This window comes from Aquarana catesbeiana, linkage group LG08 (genome assembly GCF_042186555.1).
Source record: "Aquarana catesbeiana isolate 2022-GZ linkage group LG08, ASM4218655v1, whole genome shotgun sequence".
In the NCBI taxonomy this organism is placed as follows: domain Eukaryota; kingdom Metazoa; phylum Chordata; class Amphibia; order Anura; family Ranidae; genus Aquarana; species Aquarana catesbeiana.
The window spans coordinates 63,806,957-63,826,540 of NC_133331.1; the positions used below are offsets into that span (position 1 = coordinate 63,806,957).

Consider the following 19,584-nt stretch of genomic DNA (forward strand, 5'->3'; position numbering starts at 1 on the left):
CCCTTATGCATACACACGGTCAGACTTTCCGACGGGAAATGTTTGATGTGAGCTTGTTGTTGGAAAGACCGACCGTGTATATGCTCCATCGAACATTTGCTTTTGGAATTTCCGCACACCAATGTTTGAGAGCAGGTTCTCAAATTTTCCGACAACTTCACTTGTTGTCGGAAAGTCCAATTGTGTGTACACAAGTCCGTCGCACAAAAGCTCACGCATGCTCGTAATCAAGCAGAAGGAGCCGCACTGGCTATTGAACTTCCTTACGTCTTGTACGTTACCGCATTCTCACGTTCAGAATTTCCGACAACATTTGTGTGATTGTGTGTATGCACGACAAGTTTGAGCCAACATTCTTCGGAAAAAAATCCACGGTTTTGATGTTGGAAATTCCGATCGTGTGTACGCGGCATATCAGTGATGGTCAGGATTCCATCCTTACAGAAAGCTAAAAAGATCCCTTGAAGCTGGCTTTGCCAAGTTGCATTGGTCCTGGAACAATGCAAGCACCATTAAATGGGAGGTCAGTTAGCCATAGTTCAAAGAACCCCTAGCAGACTCTGAAGGAACGCTAGGGTTCCAGAGAACCATGGCTGAGAATGGGTGGTGGAAAATGTACAGAACATCAAAGAACTCACCTATTTATATCTGAAGTGCATTCTTAAGGTGGGTGGGGGTAAGAACAGATACTCTTATGCCGCGTACACATGGTCGGACTTTTCAGCTACAAAAGTCAGACGGACGCCGACGGACCAAATCCGGCGGACAATCCGATCATGTGTGGGTTTCCCCGGACTTTCGGCGGACTTTTCCAGCCACAAATCTGACAGACTTTAGATTTGGAACATGCTTCAAATCTTTACGTCGTAACTCCGCCGGACCCAGAAATCCGCTCGTCTGTATGCTAGTCTGACAGACAAAAACCCACGCTAGGGCAGCTATTGGCTACTGGCTATCAACGTCCTTATTTTAGTCCGGTGTACGTCATCACGTACGAATCCCTCGTACTTTTGTGTGATCGTATGTAGGCAAGTCCGTTTGTTAGAAAGTCAGCCGCAAGTCTGCCGCAAGTCCGCCAAAAGTCCGTCGAAAGTTTGTCGGACGGGCTGTCGGACTTTTGTAGCCGAAAAGTCCGACCGTGTGTATGTGGCATTACCCAAAAGCTTTGAAAATGCAACACAAAGTAGGCCTCTTGTGCCATATGCACCAGACAAGAAAAATGTTGCATTTAGGACCCACTCAGACTGCAAAAACCACCTTCTACCCTTCATACTGGAAGTCATTGTATGCAGTCAGCTGACCCTTTTGCAAAATCGTTATAAATTATGCCAGGCCAGCTAAATATCTCTGAGTCTACAAAAAGTCAGGTCAGTTCAGAGCACAGCCCTCCTTGTTTCTCAGAGAGGGAGTTTGCACAACATCATTTTACAAGGGACCGCATCCATAACCTAGAGGAACTGTGAAAAAGATTTCCGTATCTGGCTATATTGGAGTACAAAACAGGGTCAATTAAGTGGGCTTTCTTCAATTTAGTAAAGTGTTTCACTTGAGTGTTTTTTAAATTTTCTTTTTTTAATGCCTTAAAAAATATTTTTCTGTAGTGTACTATACTGTTTGTCATACACAGGAGTACTATATGCTTTGTCTCTCTTCCAGTTGTTCAGTTCATCAGAGTTTGGCAGACGGTGGCTGCTTCTGAGCGAGTCTGTGGCACCAAATCGATTTTACTGGTGAGATTGCTTCTACATTATTTCTGGTCCTATACCTTAAGCCGACCTCCAACTTTCCCTTCAGTGTTGTGCAGTTGTACCAGTTCCTTTCCTGCACATCAATTGTTTACTTTGATTTCACTGCACACTGTGAGCTTCTTCACAGAAAGTCCAACAGTGCCAATGTCAATTCTTGGCTGGAGTGCTAGCGACAGAATGTGCGAAGACAGGGACCTTCATTGTGTTTCTGGACACTAGGGTACCAGCCTGATAGTACCATGATAGGGACACAACAAATGGGGGGAGGGGGCATTCCTTTGAGAAATTTGTGGCATCTTTGGGCATTTTTTTATTGGTGACAATAGCGGACCATGCTTGGCGATGTGTGTTGAGAGAACAACTTGTAGTCTCCATCAGAAGTCCATGTGATAGGATGACAATAAAAAGGCACCACTGGGAGAAAGTTACAGAGCATTGTCACCTCAAAAGCAGGAAGTTCCCTTACAATCCGTGTAAGGATCTACAAGGATTATTTTAATTAGTGCTTCAAATTAAATAAAAATTAAAAATGACTTTTGAAATCATATTTGCATGCTAAAGCTTATAGTAGATTTTACCGAGCTGAGTTTATTCTTGAGATTTGATAGGCAACATATTCCCCAAAGTAGTAGAAAATTAAAAATAATAAAACATGTAGGCTTTAATAACCAAAAAAAAAAAAAAAAAGTGTAATTAAAAGTTTTGCATTGCTTTTTTTTTCCTTCAGAGAAATAAAATCTAGTAAAACTAGGGAAAACCTACTTTGGTGTTTTCAAACATGCAATATAATTTAATAATCTTTAATTAACCAAGATTTGTATCTCTTGGATCCCTTTGTTTCATGTGACCTCAAAGCGTTGCTGTGTACCAGTCACAAATGTTTTTTTGAATTTTCATTTAATATAAAACCTGAAAGCTTTGAGGTTGTAGGAAATTGTTTACAAGATTTTGAGGATCAATGGAAAAGAGGTCTAGGTACCCTCTAATTAAAAAGAAGGTTGTTCGCAAATATGAATGGTGTGTAGTAAGTAATGGCAAAGCAGATATTGTGTTGACTGTACATAAAGGCCGCTAAAGCATTCAAAGCAGCTCGAAAGAGATGGTGCATTTTGAACTCTATTGCAGTCAGAAATCACTTCAAATGACGAGAGTTTCAAGAATGGAACAAAAGGTTTCTCCCACGCGCTTTGAGCTTGAGATTGTAATTATGGAAGTATTTCTGGGAGGAATGAAACAGAACATGAACAGAGCTGTAAAGAGATGTAAATGATCTTGTGAAAGTGGGTGACACCAAATAATTTTTAATTGGGCTATTCCTTGGATAGCAGGAGAGACAAACTGTAACCTACTGATCCCTCGGAGGCCATGAAGGACAGGAGATGTATGTGATCTGCTTTGCTTGTGGAACCATATTGATCTTAGCATATTACAGCGAAGGCTTGTAATAATTATAGTGATTGCAAAGTTACAGCCACATTCATGGCCTAATTTTTTAGCTCTTTGACATTTGTCCAAATGCTTCTCATTGCTGAACCACCACTGCTTCTTTGTTAGGCCAAGGCTTTCAACTTAAGTAGTGTAGAAGGGATAAGAGTGCCACAAATTTAATCACTTGACCCCCGGAAAGTGTTGCCCCCTTCATGACCAGGGTATTTTTTTGCTATTCAGCACTGTGCTACTTTAACTGGCAATTGCTCAGTCACACAACACTGTGCCCAAATTAAATGTATATCATTTTTTTCACACAAATAGAGCTTTCATTTGGTGGTATTTAATCTTTTTCTTTTTTTTGCTATATAAATGAAAAAAATACAGAAAAATTTGAAATAAAAACACAGTTTTTCTTAGTTTCTGTTATAAGCGTTTGCTATCCAATTTAAGCCAACATATAGTCTGCTACATTTCTTTGATAAAAAAATAACCCAAACCGGTGTATATTATTTAGTCTGTGTGAAAGTTATGGAGTCTACAAACTATGGTACATACATTTGAAAATCGATCAATCCTGAAGTACTGACGGTCTATCTCAATGCTTGAGCCCCTAAAATGCCAGGACAGTACAAATATCCCTGAAATGACCCCTTTTTGGAAAGTAGACAGTCCAAGGTACTTAGTAAGAGGCATGGCGAGTTTTTTGAAGTTGTCATTTTTTTGTCACAATATTTTGGAAAATGAAAGTGATTGTAAACGATCACCTTGTAAAACATCCTATTCAGTTTAAAATAGAAATGAAAGGCACAAAATGTTTGTATAGATATAAAAAATAAATTATAAATACCTTTTCCCCCTTTTTTATAGGTGATCACATTCCCTCTGTTCTCAGCTGTATAAGAACTGGGGGGTGGGGGTGGGGGGGGGGGGGGGCAGTAACACAATGAGCTTCCCAATGAATGGCTGTGCAGGGGAGGTGTGTCAGGACAAGTCTGGAGTAAAGCAGGCTGAGTTCCCAGCACAGCTAGAGAACTGACCATGATGTGTTAGTGTGCTCAGCTTAATAGGAAAGCAAAGGGACTGGCAGGAACACCAGGGATTTCACATAAAGGAAGCAATACAAAGAGAACAGGAGATTTTTCATACAAGTACATGGTACAGCAGGCACATATCAGGAATATGAAACGTTGAGTAACAAACATTTTAAAAAAATTATATTCTTTTTTATTTTTTTACATACTGTCACCAGTGCGACAGTTTGTAAGGAAAAAAACAAACAAAAACTTTTTTATTCCATTTTTTTTTCTTTTTTTTTACATACTGTCATCAGAGTAGTTTAGTGTCACCATAGGATTACCGGTAGGGATTCTTTTTCTTTTGTTTTTTCCATTTATTTATTTGCATGATGTCCAATTGATAATCCACACCAGATTTAACAAGGCCGGGTATTCATTTTGTGGGGAACCATAGGCCATTGTTTACAATTATCTGTAAGTTTTTAGGCCCTAAGTTCAGCTTTACCATGCCAAAAGGGACACAAAGGGGTTATTTACTAAAGGCAAATAGACTGTAGTTGCTCCAGAGCTTAATAAATGAGCAGAAGCTCTGCTGACTTCCCATCATCCAATCATGTGGAAGCAAAAATGCTGTTTTTTTTTACATTTTCCTTGCACGTGATTGGGTATTGTTTGCAAAGTGAAGCCTTACCTCATTTACTAAGCTCTGGAGCAACTGCACTTTGCAAAGTGCACAGTCTATTTGCCTTTATTTGCCCCAAAATGAGAACTTTATTGTTAGGGTTTACATATACTTCAAACTTTTTTTTTCTGCGTTCTGGAAAATCCATTAGGGGAAGTGAAATACCATCATCATCATCAGTGTTGTGCACTGCTATTTTCATAGTGAGATCTCACCCATGAGACCCTCAAGAGATATAGAAAAAGTCAACATATGGCTAAACATATGAGCAAATTCAACCATGCAAAACTGCAATATCTACCTTGGATAGAGATAGTCTGTAATTGTTTATGAGAGGAGGGACTAGTGGCAGGTCCTGACTCCAGTAATACAGGCAGTTACACGTTATGATAACTAGCAAATTCTCGCACAGATGGCGTATTTTTCCTCTGTAGTTACTCTTGTGAAATGGTGAATCTTTAGAGACCGCACACTGGAAACCCACTATATTTTATAGTAGGAGCTGAAATATACAATAGCCCAAAGTTAGTAAAAATTCTCAAGTGGTTATGTATATTTGCAACAACACACATTTACACATTTATGGAAGTGTTGAGAACCAGATAAAGTATCAGTAACTGATCTATCTATCTATCTATCTATCTATCTATCTATCTATCTATCTATCTATCTATCTATCTATCTATCTATCTATCTATCTATCTATTCCTCCTCTCTCCATCTCTTTCAATATCTATCTATCTATCTATCTATCTATCTATCTATCTATCTATCTATCTATCTATCTATCTATCTACAGTATTGTATCTATTTATCTATCTATCTACAGTATCTATCTATATATTCAATAATTGTAAAAATACCTGTTGATCCCGCCAAAAAATTTGTGCTGTCCTATGCACTCTGCAGGATTGTCTCAAGTAGTCTTACCTTCTTGCTCAGTTTACTTCTGTGGACAACATAATTAGCTTTCCTTGTTGTGCAGATAGGAGGGAAATGGTGTTAAACATAAGAATTCACTGCGCTCGAAGATAGTGTTAATTAACCACTTCAGCCCAGGAAGGTTTACCCCCCTTCATGACCAGTCCATTTTTTGCGATACGGCATTGCGTTACTTTAACTGACAATTGTGCTGTTGTGCGACGCTGTACCCGAATAAAATTGATGTCCTTTTCTTTCCACAAATAGAGCTTTCTTTTGGTGGTATTGGATCACCTCTGCAGTTCTTATTTTTTGCGTTATAAACCAAAAAATACCGACAATTAAAAAAAAACAAAAAAAAAACCAATATATTTTACTTTTTGCTATATAACATACCCAATAAAAAATGTAAAATTTGGGCCAATATGTATTCTACTACATATTTTTGGTTAAAAAAAAATCCCAATTAGCGTATATTGATTGGTTTGCGCAAACATTATAGTGTCTACAAACAATGGGATACATTTATGGAACTTTTTTCTTTTTACTAGTAATGGCGGTGATCAGTAATTTTTAGCGGGACTGCAAAATTGTGGCGGACAAATCAGACACCTAACTGACACTTTTGGGGACCAGTGACACTAATACAGTGATCAGTGCTAAAAAAATGTACTGTCACTAATGACACTGGCAGGGAAGGGGTTAACATCAGGGGTGATCAAAGAGTTAAATGTGCTCCTAGGGCAGTGGTGGCAAACCTTGGCAACCCAGATGTTTTGGAACTACATTTCCCATGATGCTCAACTACACTGCAGAGGGCATGAGCATCATGGGAAATGTAGTTCCCAAACATCTGGGGTGCCAAGGTTTGCCATCACTGTCCTAGGGGCTGCTTTCTAACTGTGGTGGTGAGGTGCTTTGGCCGGGGAAAGACAGAGATTTGTGCTTCTGCTTAGCAGAAACACAAGATCTCTATCTTCCCCTCTCACAAAATGGTGGTCTGCCTTGTTTACGGTGTTCTGCCGCTCTTGAGAATGATTAGTGGGTCCCGGCAGACATGGGGTCCACTGGACCCACTGATTGGCTCCCACTGTGCCCAATCACAGTATGAGTGGGTCGCCAGCGGGGCGACCCACTCGTGCAGGAGGGCCGCCCTGCTGCAGTATATCTGCGTGGGGCAGTCCATAAAAGTTTAATACAAACACATGTCTAATGCTGCTACTTCATAGATAAAAGTATACTTAAAGCAGACCACAACCTTTAAAAAAAAAAACATAAAAACAAACAAACCTGCAAGACAATGGCATAATGTGCTAGTATGCATCACATACCAGCACATTATGAATTACTTACCTTAGAATGAAGCCCTCCAGAAGTGTGCTGACACTACTGACAGGGCTTCTGTCTTCACCCGGTCTTCCTTCTGGGTTTGCATGCTGCGGCTGTCTGATTGGCTGAGCCACAATGACATCACTTCCACACATACTTGTGCCGTCCCCTCTGGAGCGCATGCGTTGTTGACATCACCGGCTGCATGCATTGTGAATATCTCCTAAACAGTACAAGTTTATTCACCGTACCTACAGGTAAGCATTATTATAGGCTTACCTGAAGCTACAAGTAAAAAAAAAAAAAAGACTTTACTACCACTTTAAAAAAGGTGAAATATCATCAGTGATGCTCTAATAATAATCCACAGTAGCACAAATAATAAAGCACAAAAACAAAATCAAAACGTATTATTATATACTAATAAATCAGTGCTGTAACAAATGTGCTAAAAATAGTGCTTTGTTTCTTTTCCCTGAAGATAATACACCAAATGTCCACCACCAAAGTGAAAGTGCAGGTCCCTCTCCCTTTAGAATATCACTCACCGGACCTCATTGCCACTCAGTCTCATGACTGGTAATAGCACTTTAATGAGCATAAAAACTCCACCTCAGAAATTCAAAATGTTGGAAATTTAGATGACACAAGCTATGCAGTGGAATAACGTCCTTACAGGATGTCTCCAACTTACAAGCCAACCTCAATGCACTGTCTAATTGGGCAACTATGTGGCAGATGAGGTTTAATGGTGATACATGTAAAGTTATGTACTTGGGGGCTAAGAATATGCATGCATCATACATACTAGGGGGAGTACAACTGGGGGAATCGATTTGTGGAGAAGGATCTAGGGGTTTTGGTAGATCATAAGCTTAATAATAGCATGCAATGCCAAGCTGCAGCTTCGAAAGCGAGCAAAATCCTTTCTTGTATTAAGAGAGGTGTGGACTCCAGAGAGCGAGAGAGAGATACTATTTTGCCCCTGTACAAATCATTAATAGGACCTCATCTGGAATATTTGGGCACCACTTCAGCAGCACATGTGGGCGTTATGTCCACGTAATGCCCACATGTGCTGCTGTAGTGGGCGCTCTGCTTCTTCATGGGAAGTGCAAGGTCTAGGAACATTTCTGGAAGTGCCCGTGTCAACAGATGATGTTTTTGAACTAGACTTATTGCCTTGATTATCACCTGTAGTGCTATGAGTATTCTCAACATCCAAAGATGGAGGAGTTTTTCTATTACTTGAATGTGAACAACTGTGTGAGGAATCACCACATGAAGTACCATCACCTGTACCTGAGGAGGACTGGGATTGTAGGGCCTTGTTGAAATTTATTGTGCTCTGTGAAGATCTGAAAGAAGAAGTAGAGGTGGCTAATAATATGAGAGCTGGAGTAGAGATTTGGAGATGTTTTGAATTTCCGAGGTGGAGTTTTTATCATCATATAAGCGCTATTGCCAGTCATGGCACTATGTAATTTGTTTGCTCCCACTGGCCACTCCAGCCCTCCTAAAGTCTGAAGGACAGCAAACTGACCCTTTGTTTAGAAAGTTTGGAGACCCCTGATGTAGGAGAACCCAGATTTCTGCTGTCTTGCATGCAATCAAACTGATATCTAAAATCTAGAGATTCCTGACCTGTGTATCCTGACAACTTTGTGTGCCCCAGCTCCTCCTGTTACTCTCCCTATTATATCAAATAAAAATTGCAACAGGGAGAATGGAAATATCTTCTTAAAAGTCACCAGGTTTGTATGAGAGATTCCAAAAAGATATTTGAACAGATACTTCGAGGTTGATTTACTAAAACTGGAGAGTACAAAATCTGGTGCAGCTCTGCATGGAAACCAATCAGCTTCCAGTTTTTTTTTTTTGTCAAAGCTTAATTGAAGAAGCTGAAGTTAGAAGCTGATTGGCTACCATGCACAGCTGCACCAGATGTTGCAATCCCCAGTTTTAGTAAACCAACCCCTTCAAGTCTTAAAGTCCACTTTATTGTAAATAAGGTTCCTACGCATTTTGGGGGATATTAACACCCTTCTTCATCAGGGCTCATTTACCATTAAAGCCATTATAGAAGTACTGACACCCTGGTTGCCGAGCAAATGAAAGCTACTTAGGATGTGGGTTGCTGCAAATGTGATTATATTGGAGCAATATGAATTGTATAAATTGTGGATTCATGGTTAGCCAGTGTAGCTCAAATTACTATATAATGTACAGTCCATTAACATTTTTATTTATGCATTTATGTAGTTATTTTAATTTTTTTGGTACTCTACATGCATATCTGGATTTGTCTTACTTAAAGAGGTTCTTCAGTCTGTAGAAAAAAACATTAAACGTCAGCAACTACAAATACTGTAGTTGCTGATTTTTAATATAAGGACATTTACCTAGCCAGGGATCCAGAGCTGTCCTCACCCGAGATGTTTTTTCACCAGTCTTCGGTATGTCTAGTGTGGGAAGCTGGCTGTGACTCCTTCACAGCTGGCTTCCCAGTGCACATGCGTGGGTCGCACTGCACTTTGTGAATGGTCCAGAAGACTCTTAGGACCTGTGACATGTCTGAAGAGGTTGCTGGCAGGGTGGTATAGCTTCCTCTGGAATGGCCTAAGTGATTCCAGTGGAAGTGGGTATCTGCCTCCCCCCCAAAAAAAAGAAAATTCTTATAAGCAGAACTTCCCGTTTAGGGTGAAGTGTCACTTTAAAGTTCCACCCCATGGTAAACTTTGGTGAACCCAGTTTGAAAGCAGCATGATTCATATCCATCTAAGTCACCTAAGACAAATGTCACCCCAGAGCTATTAATGACTCGGCACTGTCATCTACCCACATTGCATTCATAAGGACCACTATATTTTTGGTAGATGTTAGAGAGTTTAAACACCAGGGAGTCTCTTCAATCACTTGGGAAATTGGTGATTTTCTAGGTCGGCGCAACTGCTGTGCTCATTATTAGGGAGGCCACCATCCCTGCTATGAGTTCCTGGGTCTGTACACCTGCTCTGTCAATTATGAGGGGTTCTCACTATCCTTCTCACTTACTACCTGGGTCTACACACCTACTGTGTCAGTTATGTGGGGATCCTACCATCCCTGCACTGAGTTCTCATGTCTTCACACCAGCCGTGTCTATTATGAGGGGTTTCCACCATCCTTTCGCTGAGTTCCTGGATCTGTATACCTGCTGTACCCATTATGAGGGGTCCCCACCATCTCTGCACTGTTTTCCCAGGTCTGTACACTTGAATTGCCCAGTATGAGGAGAACTTAAAATTGAGAGTGTAACAGGAGGAACTGAACACAAAAGGTGAATGCGAACACCCAAAACTCCAAGGTTGACAGGAGCAGAGTTGGGAATTATGAAAGAAGATCTGACTATTGAACTGTCCAAGAAATCTAAGAAGCCAGGGACTGATTCAGGGTACCAGGCTCCCATCATAGTACATAGGGGTTGTTTCACTAAAGGCAAACAGGCTGTGCACTTTGCAAAGTGCAGTTGCACTCTGCAAGTGCAGTTGCTCCAGAGCCTAGTAAATGAGATAAAGTTTCACTTTGCAAAGAATACCCAATCACATACAAAGAAAATAAAAAAAAAAACATTTTTCTTCGCACATGATTGGATGATGGAAATCAGCAGCGCTTCTACCCATTTACTTAGCTCTGGAGCAACTGCTCTTGCAGATCCACTTTGCTTCAGAGGGGGAAAAATATTTCCTTTCTGATCCCCAAGAGATCCATTCCCTGGATCAACTTTACCTATAAATGTTAGTATCCAGTTATATTATGTATATTTAAGAAAGAATCCAGGTCTTTTTTAAAGGAATCTATTGAGCTGGCCAGAACCAACTGTTGAGGGAGTCTATTCCACATTTTCACAGCTCTTATGCCCCGTACACACGGTCGGATTTTCCGACGGAAAATGTGTGATAGGACCATGTTGGAAATTCCGACCGTGTGTGGGCTCCATCACACATTTTCCATCGGATTTTCCGACACACAAAGTTTGAGAGCAGGCTATAAAATTTTCCGACAACAAAATCCGTTGTCGGAAATTCCGATCGTGTGTACACAAATCCGACGCACAAAGTGCCACGCATGCTCAGAATAAATAAAGAGATGAAAGCTATTGGCCACTGCCCCGTTTATAGTCCCAACGTACTTGTTTTACGTCACCGCGTTTAGAACGATCGGATTTTCCAACAACTTTGTGTGACCGTGTGTACGCAAGACAAGTTTGAGCCAACATCCGTTGGAAAAAATCCTAGGATTTTGTTGTCGGAATGTCCGAACAAAGTCCGACCGTGTGTACGGGGCATTACTGTGAAGAAACCTTTCTGTATTTGGAAATTAAATCTGTTTTCCTCCAGACATAAAGTGCATTGCCCCTGCCAATGCCCCTGATGACATCATCTATGACAAAATATGTAGGGAGGAGCTAGGACGTTCGATGCTGAACTCACCGTGCATGTGCGGCCGATCGCAGCCATCTTGGGTACTGGCTAGAGGATTTGTTTGATGTAAATACAATATGTGTGCTGGTATACTAGTGCTACTTTGTAAGTGCAATATTTTGGATTCAAATAAATGCTTTTTTATTTTTTTTTACAGAAAAATGTTTTATTAAAGGTGTATCAAAGTCAGTATAACACATGACTGTATACAGTCCAAATATTACATCTGCAAATGAAGTATATATCAATGACACATCATTACTTCACATATACTATACAGAATTGGTCCAACTAAGGCATTTTGAGCTTGCATAAGTAGTTACCAACAAGAAATAATGCGCCATGATAAATGCATATCATCCTAGCTCTTATCCTACAGTTTAGGAGAAGGATAAGCCAAGGAATATTGGGGCCTGAGGGAGGGGGGGGGAAGGGGAGGGGGAAGCATAGCAGGGACAAAGGACACCTCAGGCCTGAAACCCTGATTCTACTCACTCCTGTTGAAGCATGAGAACTGTATGCATCTCTCCAGGTTGACCACATCTTGTCAAACTTTTGGGGACAGTTCCTGCTCTCGTAAGTAAGTCTATAAAGAGGGAGTAATGAATTAATAGTTGTTATCCATGCATATAGAGTAGGAGGGGCAGGGGATTTCCACCTCAATAGGATCTCTCTCCTGGCATAGAAAAGGGCAAATGTGAGGAAAAGTTTGGCGTACTTATCTGCCTCTATGTCCTCCAGATGACTCAGTAGGTTAAAGGCTGGTGCAGTTGGAATCAGGATATCACATAATTGTCTCAGGATGCTGGTCACCGACTCCCAAAAAGTCTCAAGACCAGGACAGGACCACACCATATGTATAAAGGTGCCAGAGGGTGCCCCGCACCTTGAACACCTCAGATCTGCCTGCCGATAGATGTTTGCTAATCCTTGGGGGGGTATAGTAGAGGTGAGGAGGCGTTCAATCAGGTCGGACTCCAGTAGGATAGGTTCGGGGAATTGCGCCCTAAGTACATGTTTCAATTGCCAATAGCAAAACGCCATTGATCTTGGCAGGGATTTCTCCCATCTAAGGATGTCAAAGGGGGTCACCCTCCCATTTGTGATAACATGTTTCAGTGTAACCACTCTCCATCGGGCCCATAGCTGTGGGCCTGGGATCGAATTCAAGTAAGGCAACAAGGGGTTGCCCCATAGTGGTATATGTGGGGAGAATTTATTGGGATCTTGATATATACTTCTTGCTTGATTCCACGTGAGCAGGGGCACCCTGTTGTCGAAGTGTGTGCCCGTGGCCCTCTAAATACTAGGTTGCTCAAAGCATTGTAAGACCCCAAAAACACTGCCTCAAGCGTCACTGCTGGGTTATGTCGACTGGTCGAACCACCAACGGAATATCACCAGCACAGCCGCCCAGTAGTATAACCAAAAGTTCAGTGAGGGCAAGCCTCCCTGTGACAGTGGCAGCTGTACAGTGGTTCTGGCCAATTGGGGGGTCTGGCCAGCCCAGATGAAGGACACCACCAACCCATCCACCTTCCGAAAGAACGACCCCGGAATAACGAGGGGAGTATTCTGAAAAAAAAAAATAAAGACATTTAGGCAAGAACACCATCTTAAGTAAGTTCACCTGACCCACCAGTGTCAATGGGAGTGTCCTCCAGGCCGTACATTAATTCGCAAACCTCGTAAGAAGGGGCATGGCGTTATTCTCCAAGTACGCATCAATAGTGGTACCTAAATAAATGCTTTTAACTGGATTATTGTATGGTCATTTTTCTATTTTATACATATGATTTATAACCTGGCGGATTGTGTCGGAGGTCTGACTGAGGACATGCATCCCTGATTACAGGCAGAGGTGGCTAAAGCACCTTCCATACCAACAATGAGGTTATTGATGTTCCTTTATTTTCACTAAAGCCTATTTTGACCACCTTAATTGGGATCAATAATATTATCTGGTAAGCCCCCCACTTTAGAGCACGAGGTGGAATAACCTTTCCTAGAGGGCTTTTTCAGGGTGTCTTCACACTTTCTTCTCGGGTGATATTCCCACTTATATATAGATTGTTAGGTATTGGCTGGTTGTAAATATTGTTTCTTTATCATCCAAAGGATGGTTTCTGGGCTTAACCTCTTCTAAGTTTTTTTTTTTTGGACTATTGCTATTCACCATATATGTGGAATATTTATGAATTTATGTTTCATGTTGGATAAACTCTTATAACACAGTTATATTTGTATGCACTATTCACCTTATTGTTTATAGCGCTGCACATTTTTTATATTAATGAAGAGTGCACCCTTGAACTCTGTGATGACCTTAAAGTAGATAACTCAATCCCAAGTTCACTACCCCTATATATCTATATCTATATCTACATCTATATCTAGATACATATTTAGATATATATATATATATATATCCACAGCTCATGATCACACACTAGGACATTGGTTGATGAAATATAACTCTCTATCGCAAACAAAGCTTACTCTTTTGGATTGAGTAATTTGAACTCAAAGTTGAAGCTTTCGGAGATGTGTTTTAAATTGCCGTCGAAAGCTCCATGTCTCCTTTACAGAGCAAGCACTTTTTTTTTTCTTTTTCAAGTTGGAAAAGCAAAAGTTTAAAAACTTTTTTTTTTTCCAAGTGCAGGAATGCTTTGAATTAAAAGCCGAAGAATTCCCCGAGCTGAGCTCACTTAGAAATGTTCTGTCAGCGCCTTGTATCTTTGCGCGGAAAGGTTCGATTACCCTGAGGAGGTACATATACATTATGACAGAAAAAGTGCCGCTTTAAACTGGAACCTTTGGCGGAATAATCTCATTCGGCGCTCAGGATGTATGACGGCCGCTCCGGCGCCGACGCAGATATTTTCAGGAGATAAATCCCTCAATACAAATACGAGCTATAATTGAATTACAAAGCCATTATCATGTGTGGAATGGAGAGATGTTATTGTGCTATTTTGACAAGATAATGCCTGCTAAAGGATTCCTGCTCATCCAGCCATGCTGCTGTACGTCTTTTCCAAAACATGTTCTCATTCTGCTTATTTTTATGGGGCATTACCTCCATAGATAGTGTCAGCGACCGGCAAAATTATGGCGCTCTCTATGTGCTATGGTTTCGCGCTCATTGCGTCTCCCTGTGTTTGTTTTTCCTTTTGAATGGAAAACTGCTATCTGTTTGAGCGAGTGCACATTTTGAGTTATTATCACAGTGTTTACCTTACAGCAATTTTCGATGTGACTTTCAAGTTTCCTGTCCTATATTTCTATTGCAGTGTACACATTAAAAAGCACACCATTATTTCTAAAAAAGCTTAAAACAAACTTTATTGATTCAGTAGGGAAAAAAGGACACTCCACCCACCTCTAACATATTTCATTGCCTACTGTGGCTTAATTGTTGAGGATCGTATAAAAAAAAAGTTGGTTTTAAAGCTGACGTATAGGTATGGCAATTTTTGCAACTTGGACAAATGTAAGTATTGTGGGAACTAGCATCAAAATGGCAGCACTTTGAGGACTCTGCCCCTCACTTTCTTCTTCTTTTTAAGGGTTTTTCTTGCCCAATTTTATTAAAAATAAAGTTCAGAAAAACACCATAACATGAGTTTCCCTGGCAGAGGTATTCAGCATTTATTCTCCATCCAAAGAACAAACCTTCAGCCTCTTGGCCTTTACTATGGTCCCACAGACCATTACACAATACCACTCAGTACTTCGAGCCTTAAACTTGACAGCCTCTTGCTGCTCTTTTTCCCCTCTGTACTCCTGGACAGAGACCTCCTCTGTCTGCGGGGTGGAACTCTCCTGAGTATTGGGCAATGACCTCCTGTCTGTCAGGGTGGAGCCTAGAACCATAGTCGGGTCTCTGAAAAAAGCCCTGCACACACCTGTGCAATAAGTGTGCTGACTGTTCACAAAAACTGGACCTAAGATTTGAGATTTCATCTCACCCAGATCTCTAAGAAATCTCCAGGCTTTGGGTCCCAAGACTTTTCAAAACAATGAGGAAACTGAAAAAACTGTTTCCTCTGCATTGCACACACCCCCTGGAGCCCCTCAACCTGCCCAGTTGAGAATACTGGGTTAAAGTGGTTGTAAACCCTAGAAACCCACCCAAAAAAAAAACAAACCTGCAAGACAAAGGCATAATGTACTAGTATGCATACTAGCTCATTATGAATTACTTACCTGAGATTGAAGCCCCTGCAGCCATCCTCGTACCCCGCTCTGGCGGCCGACATTACTCCCAGAGTTGCTTCGGGGTAGGGTGGGCTCCAGCACTGTGATTGGCGAGTCGCGATAACATCACTCCCGCGCATGCGCACGGGGGCCACCAGTAACGGCACAGTCTAACTGAAGAAATGGCACATACATGTCATTGTTTCAGTGTGCATGTGCCAATGATGTCAGCACATGCAAATACAGGAAATATCTCCTAAACCGTGCAGGTTTAGGAGATATCCAGTGTAGCTACAGGTAAGCCAAACTATAGGTTTACCAGTAGCAAAAAGTGGTTGTAAAGGGTTTACAACCACTTTAAAATGAGAATCAATATGCTTTCCATCCTATAAATATATACACGTACACTCATTTGCTTTTTCTTTCTCTTCTTGATGTACAGTGTTTCGGAATCAACAAAGGTTGATTTTTTTCTCTATTTTTGGCCATTAGTGTATGGGCACGTGCGCCCCCGTGTCTAATTTTTTCAGTACAATTATTTGCCAGTTTAGGAGAGTTTATACATTATAGTAGGCAGTTTTTTTTGCAGTAATTGTTTGGTTATCTCCATCATTAGTTCTTTGAGTTGCTGGCCACGTATGCAGCAAGTAAAATCAGACTGCAGTCAGAACTCATGATCCACATAGTTTTATTTTACTCTGGGGGTGTCATTGCAGTGTATGTTGCTAGCACAAACCACTTTCCAAAAATGTTGCTTTTAATATTCTTTATTTTAAATCAAAGGGACTGTGAATGTTTGTGTTCTGTAGTTTTCTACAGATTTTTTTTTTTTTTATGGAACCTGTTGCTCTCTTTAAATGTGCTCGTACTTACTGCAGCAATCAAGCTTAAATCTCCTTGCCTTGTAGTGTTTTTCACTGTGGGAGCCTCTCATTCCCAGCAAAGTGCGTACGCTGATGCAGAGATAATAGTGGCTGTCTTATTAATGACACATGTTACACAGTGTGTCTCATACAATTACTCTGGACCATACTCCAGAAACATTCTATCTTAAAGACATGTCACGGAGGATATATATGAGTCTTAAGAAATGTAATTCATAAGAGAAAGGCAGAATGCCTGAATAAGAAGTAGAGGGAGGAATTGTGTACTGTATTATAAATAATTTAGAGCTACTGCCCACATTGCTGAACATGGGTCTTCTGCTGTCCAAGGTGCTGAATACAGGTTTACTGCTGTTTATGGTGCTGAACACAGGTCTGCAGCTGTCCAAGGTGCTGAACACGGGTCTACTGCTGTCAATGGCACTAAACACAGGTCTGCTGTTGTCCATGGTGCTGAATTCAGGTGTGTTGCTGTCCATGGTGCTGAATGCAGGTCTGCTGCTGTCCATGGTGCTGAGTGCATGTCTACTGCTGGCCATGGTGCTGAATACAAGTCTATAAACTAAGGTTAAAAAGCCTGGTTCAGCCTGGTTCAGACTCAACCTGTATGCCTAAATTCTAAAAACAAAATTGTATAAAACAAATTGTATGTAAAGTATATTACATAAGTTAGTACTCCACTCATCAAGGGACTGAGATCCATCAATATACAAATATTAAAGTCCTTCCAATCCTGAAGAGTTGTAGATCAATAAAATGATGTGTGACATAAAGAGCAACAAAATGGCAGGGGAGTATTCAACACCATATCCAAAGTGTAGAAGAAAGGGGGTGGGGCAAGTAGGATTTTCTCCAGACCATCACAAGACATTACAACAACATTGTTAAAAATCAGTAACGTTTATTTTACATACAATTGACATACAATTTTAAAAACAATTGGTATTGCATGTTAGTTTCATTCTAAGTGGTCATACCACCTCTGTTGGGGTCCCACTGAGAATGATAAATATCTCCAGTCACCATAAGAGCATTAAAGATCAAACTCTCAGCATGTTTTGCGGGTTCCCCACTTCTTCAGGAGAGCAAAATAGGCGTAAAGGAGAATTAGACACTGAAAAGAACAATAGAATATGTGAATATACAAATAACAACTATTAAAAGCATTGCAGCTCTAAATGAAGTTATTGAATATTAGACAGGGGATTGTGTTAGTGTTTTTAGCTACATTATTGTCTATGTCTTGATTTTAATTGTAGTTATATTAAATAAAATAGTTTTATTTAATATAATTACATGCACAAAATGTGCATGGACCAAGTAGAGTACTAACTTTTGGAGTATGGTATACTTTCCATACAATATTCTTTATATAATGTTAGGGATAGATGGAGGAGGTTGAATCTGAACCAGGTTTTTTATCCTTAGTTTATGGAATTGTAACTTTACTGGTGACTCTCACTCTTATGCCGCGTACACACGGTCGGATTTTCCAACGGGAAATGTTCGATGTGAGCTTGTTGTCGGAAAGTCCGACCATGCGTATGCTCCATCGGACATTTTCTGTCGGATTTTACGCTCACAAATGTTTGATGGCAGGTTCTTAAATTTTCTGCCAACAAAACTTTGTTGTCGTAAAGTCCGATCATGTGTACACGTCCGACGCACAAAAGTTCACTCATGCTTGGAATCAAGTACGAGCCGGAAGCACTGGTCTTGTAAAACTAGCATTCGTAATGGAGATATCATATGACTATAGAAGTTTATTTTTATTGGCTCGTCGTACGTGTTGTACGTCACCGTGTTCTCACATTCGGAATTGTTGGCCTACATTTGTGTGACCGTGTGTATGCAAGACAAGTTTGAGCCAACAACCTTCGGACAAAAATCCACGTTTTTGTTGTCGGAGAGTCCGATCATGTGTACGGGGCATTAGAAGTATACTGTAAATTTTAAATATTACATAATAAGACCTAGATGATTTGGTACAGTTTGAATACAGGACCACTGCTGTCCACGGTGCTGAATGCAGGTCTACACCTGTCCATGCTGATGAATGCAGGTCTAATGCTGACCATGCTGATGAATGCAGGTCTGCTGCTGTCAGTGATGAAGAATGCAGGTTTGCTGCTGTCTATGGTGCTGAATACAGGTCTACTGCCATCCAAGATGCTGAATACTAGTCTAGTGGATGCTATGTTGAAAAAGAGTAAGAACATCATGATTGTGAAGTTACAAGTTGTAGCATGTCATAATGGAATATAAAGGCACAACTGAATAATTCTATTAACTGCAGGTCCAAAGCTTGTCACTCTCTGTGGTGGAGCAAAAAAAAAAAACGTATATTTGCCAAGTGCATTCAGCACTTTAAGAGCTGTTCCATCCTAAGAAGAATAATGTGCATCAAAATCCAAGAGCAAAAAATAATATATATTGCAGTGTAGCAATCCAGAAGTGGTGGCTGCGTTAGTTTTCTTTTTCAGTCTTTTTTTCCTTTATTTATACTTGATGATTCGGAAAAACATGTTTTGGCTCTTCTTAAACTTTAAAATGTATGTTAACACAAACTCTGACATTTCCTTATTTGGTCTTTTTAAAGCTGAACTCCAGGCAGATATAAAAGACCCAACTTAAAGCAGCTCTGTACACATGATTACACCATTAAATGCATTTCCTAAATACAAGCAGTATACATACTGATTGTGACCTGGTATCTGGCAGTCTCTGTGCAGCAGGAAGAAGCAGCGCCAGGAATTCATCAGTGTATGCATCTGTATGCTGCTGTCTCCTCTCCAAACATAGGCTGCAGTCAGGTACAGGATAACCTGGCCTCAGAGGTTGATTGAATGATGCTGGCCATCAGACTGAGGACATCTAGTGTTGGACCCTTGATTGGAGGTACATATTGCA

At 40.6% G+C, this 19,584-nt stretch overlaps 1 protein-coding gene across 9 annotated transcripts in view; it reads left to right on the forward strand.

Moving 5' to 3' along the window:
- The window catches only part of SORCS1 (sortilin related VPS10 domain containing receptor 1), a 1,093,315-nt gene that overhangs the window by 590,111 nt on the left and 483,620 nt on the right, over window positions 1-19,584 (forward strand). For all 9 annotated transcript variants that reach the window (XM_073595916.1, XM_073595919.1, XM_073595918.1 and 6 more), the window contains exon 5: window positions 1,657-1,730. In XM_073595916.1, the coding sequence (XP_073452017.1) occupies window positions 1,657-1,730 (74 nt within the window). The remainder of the gene's footprint in view (window positions 1-1,656; window positions 1,731-19,584) is intronic.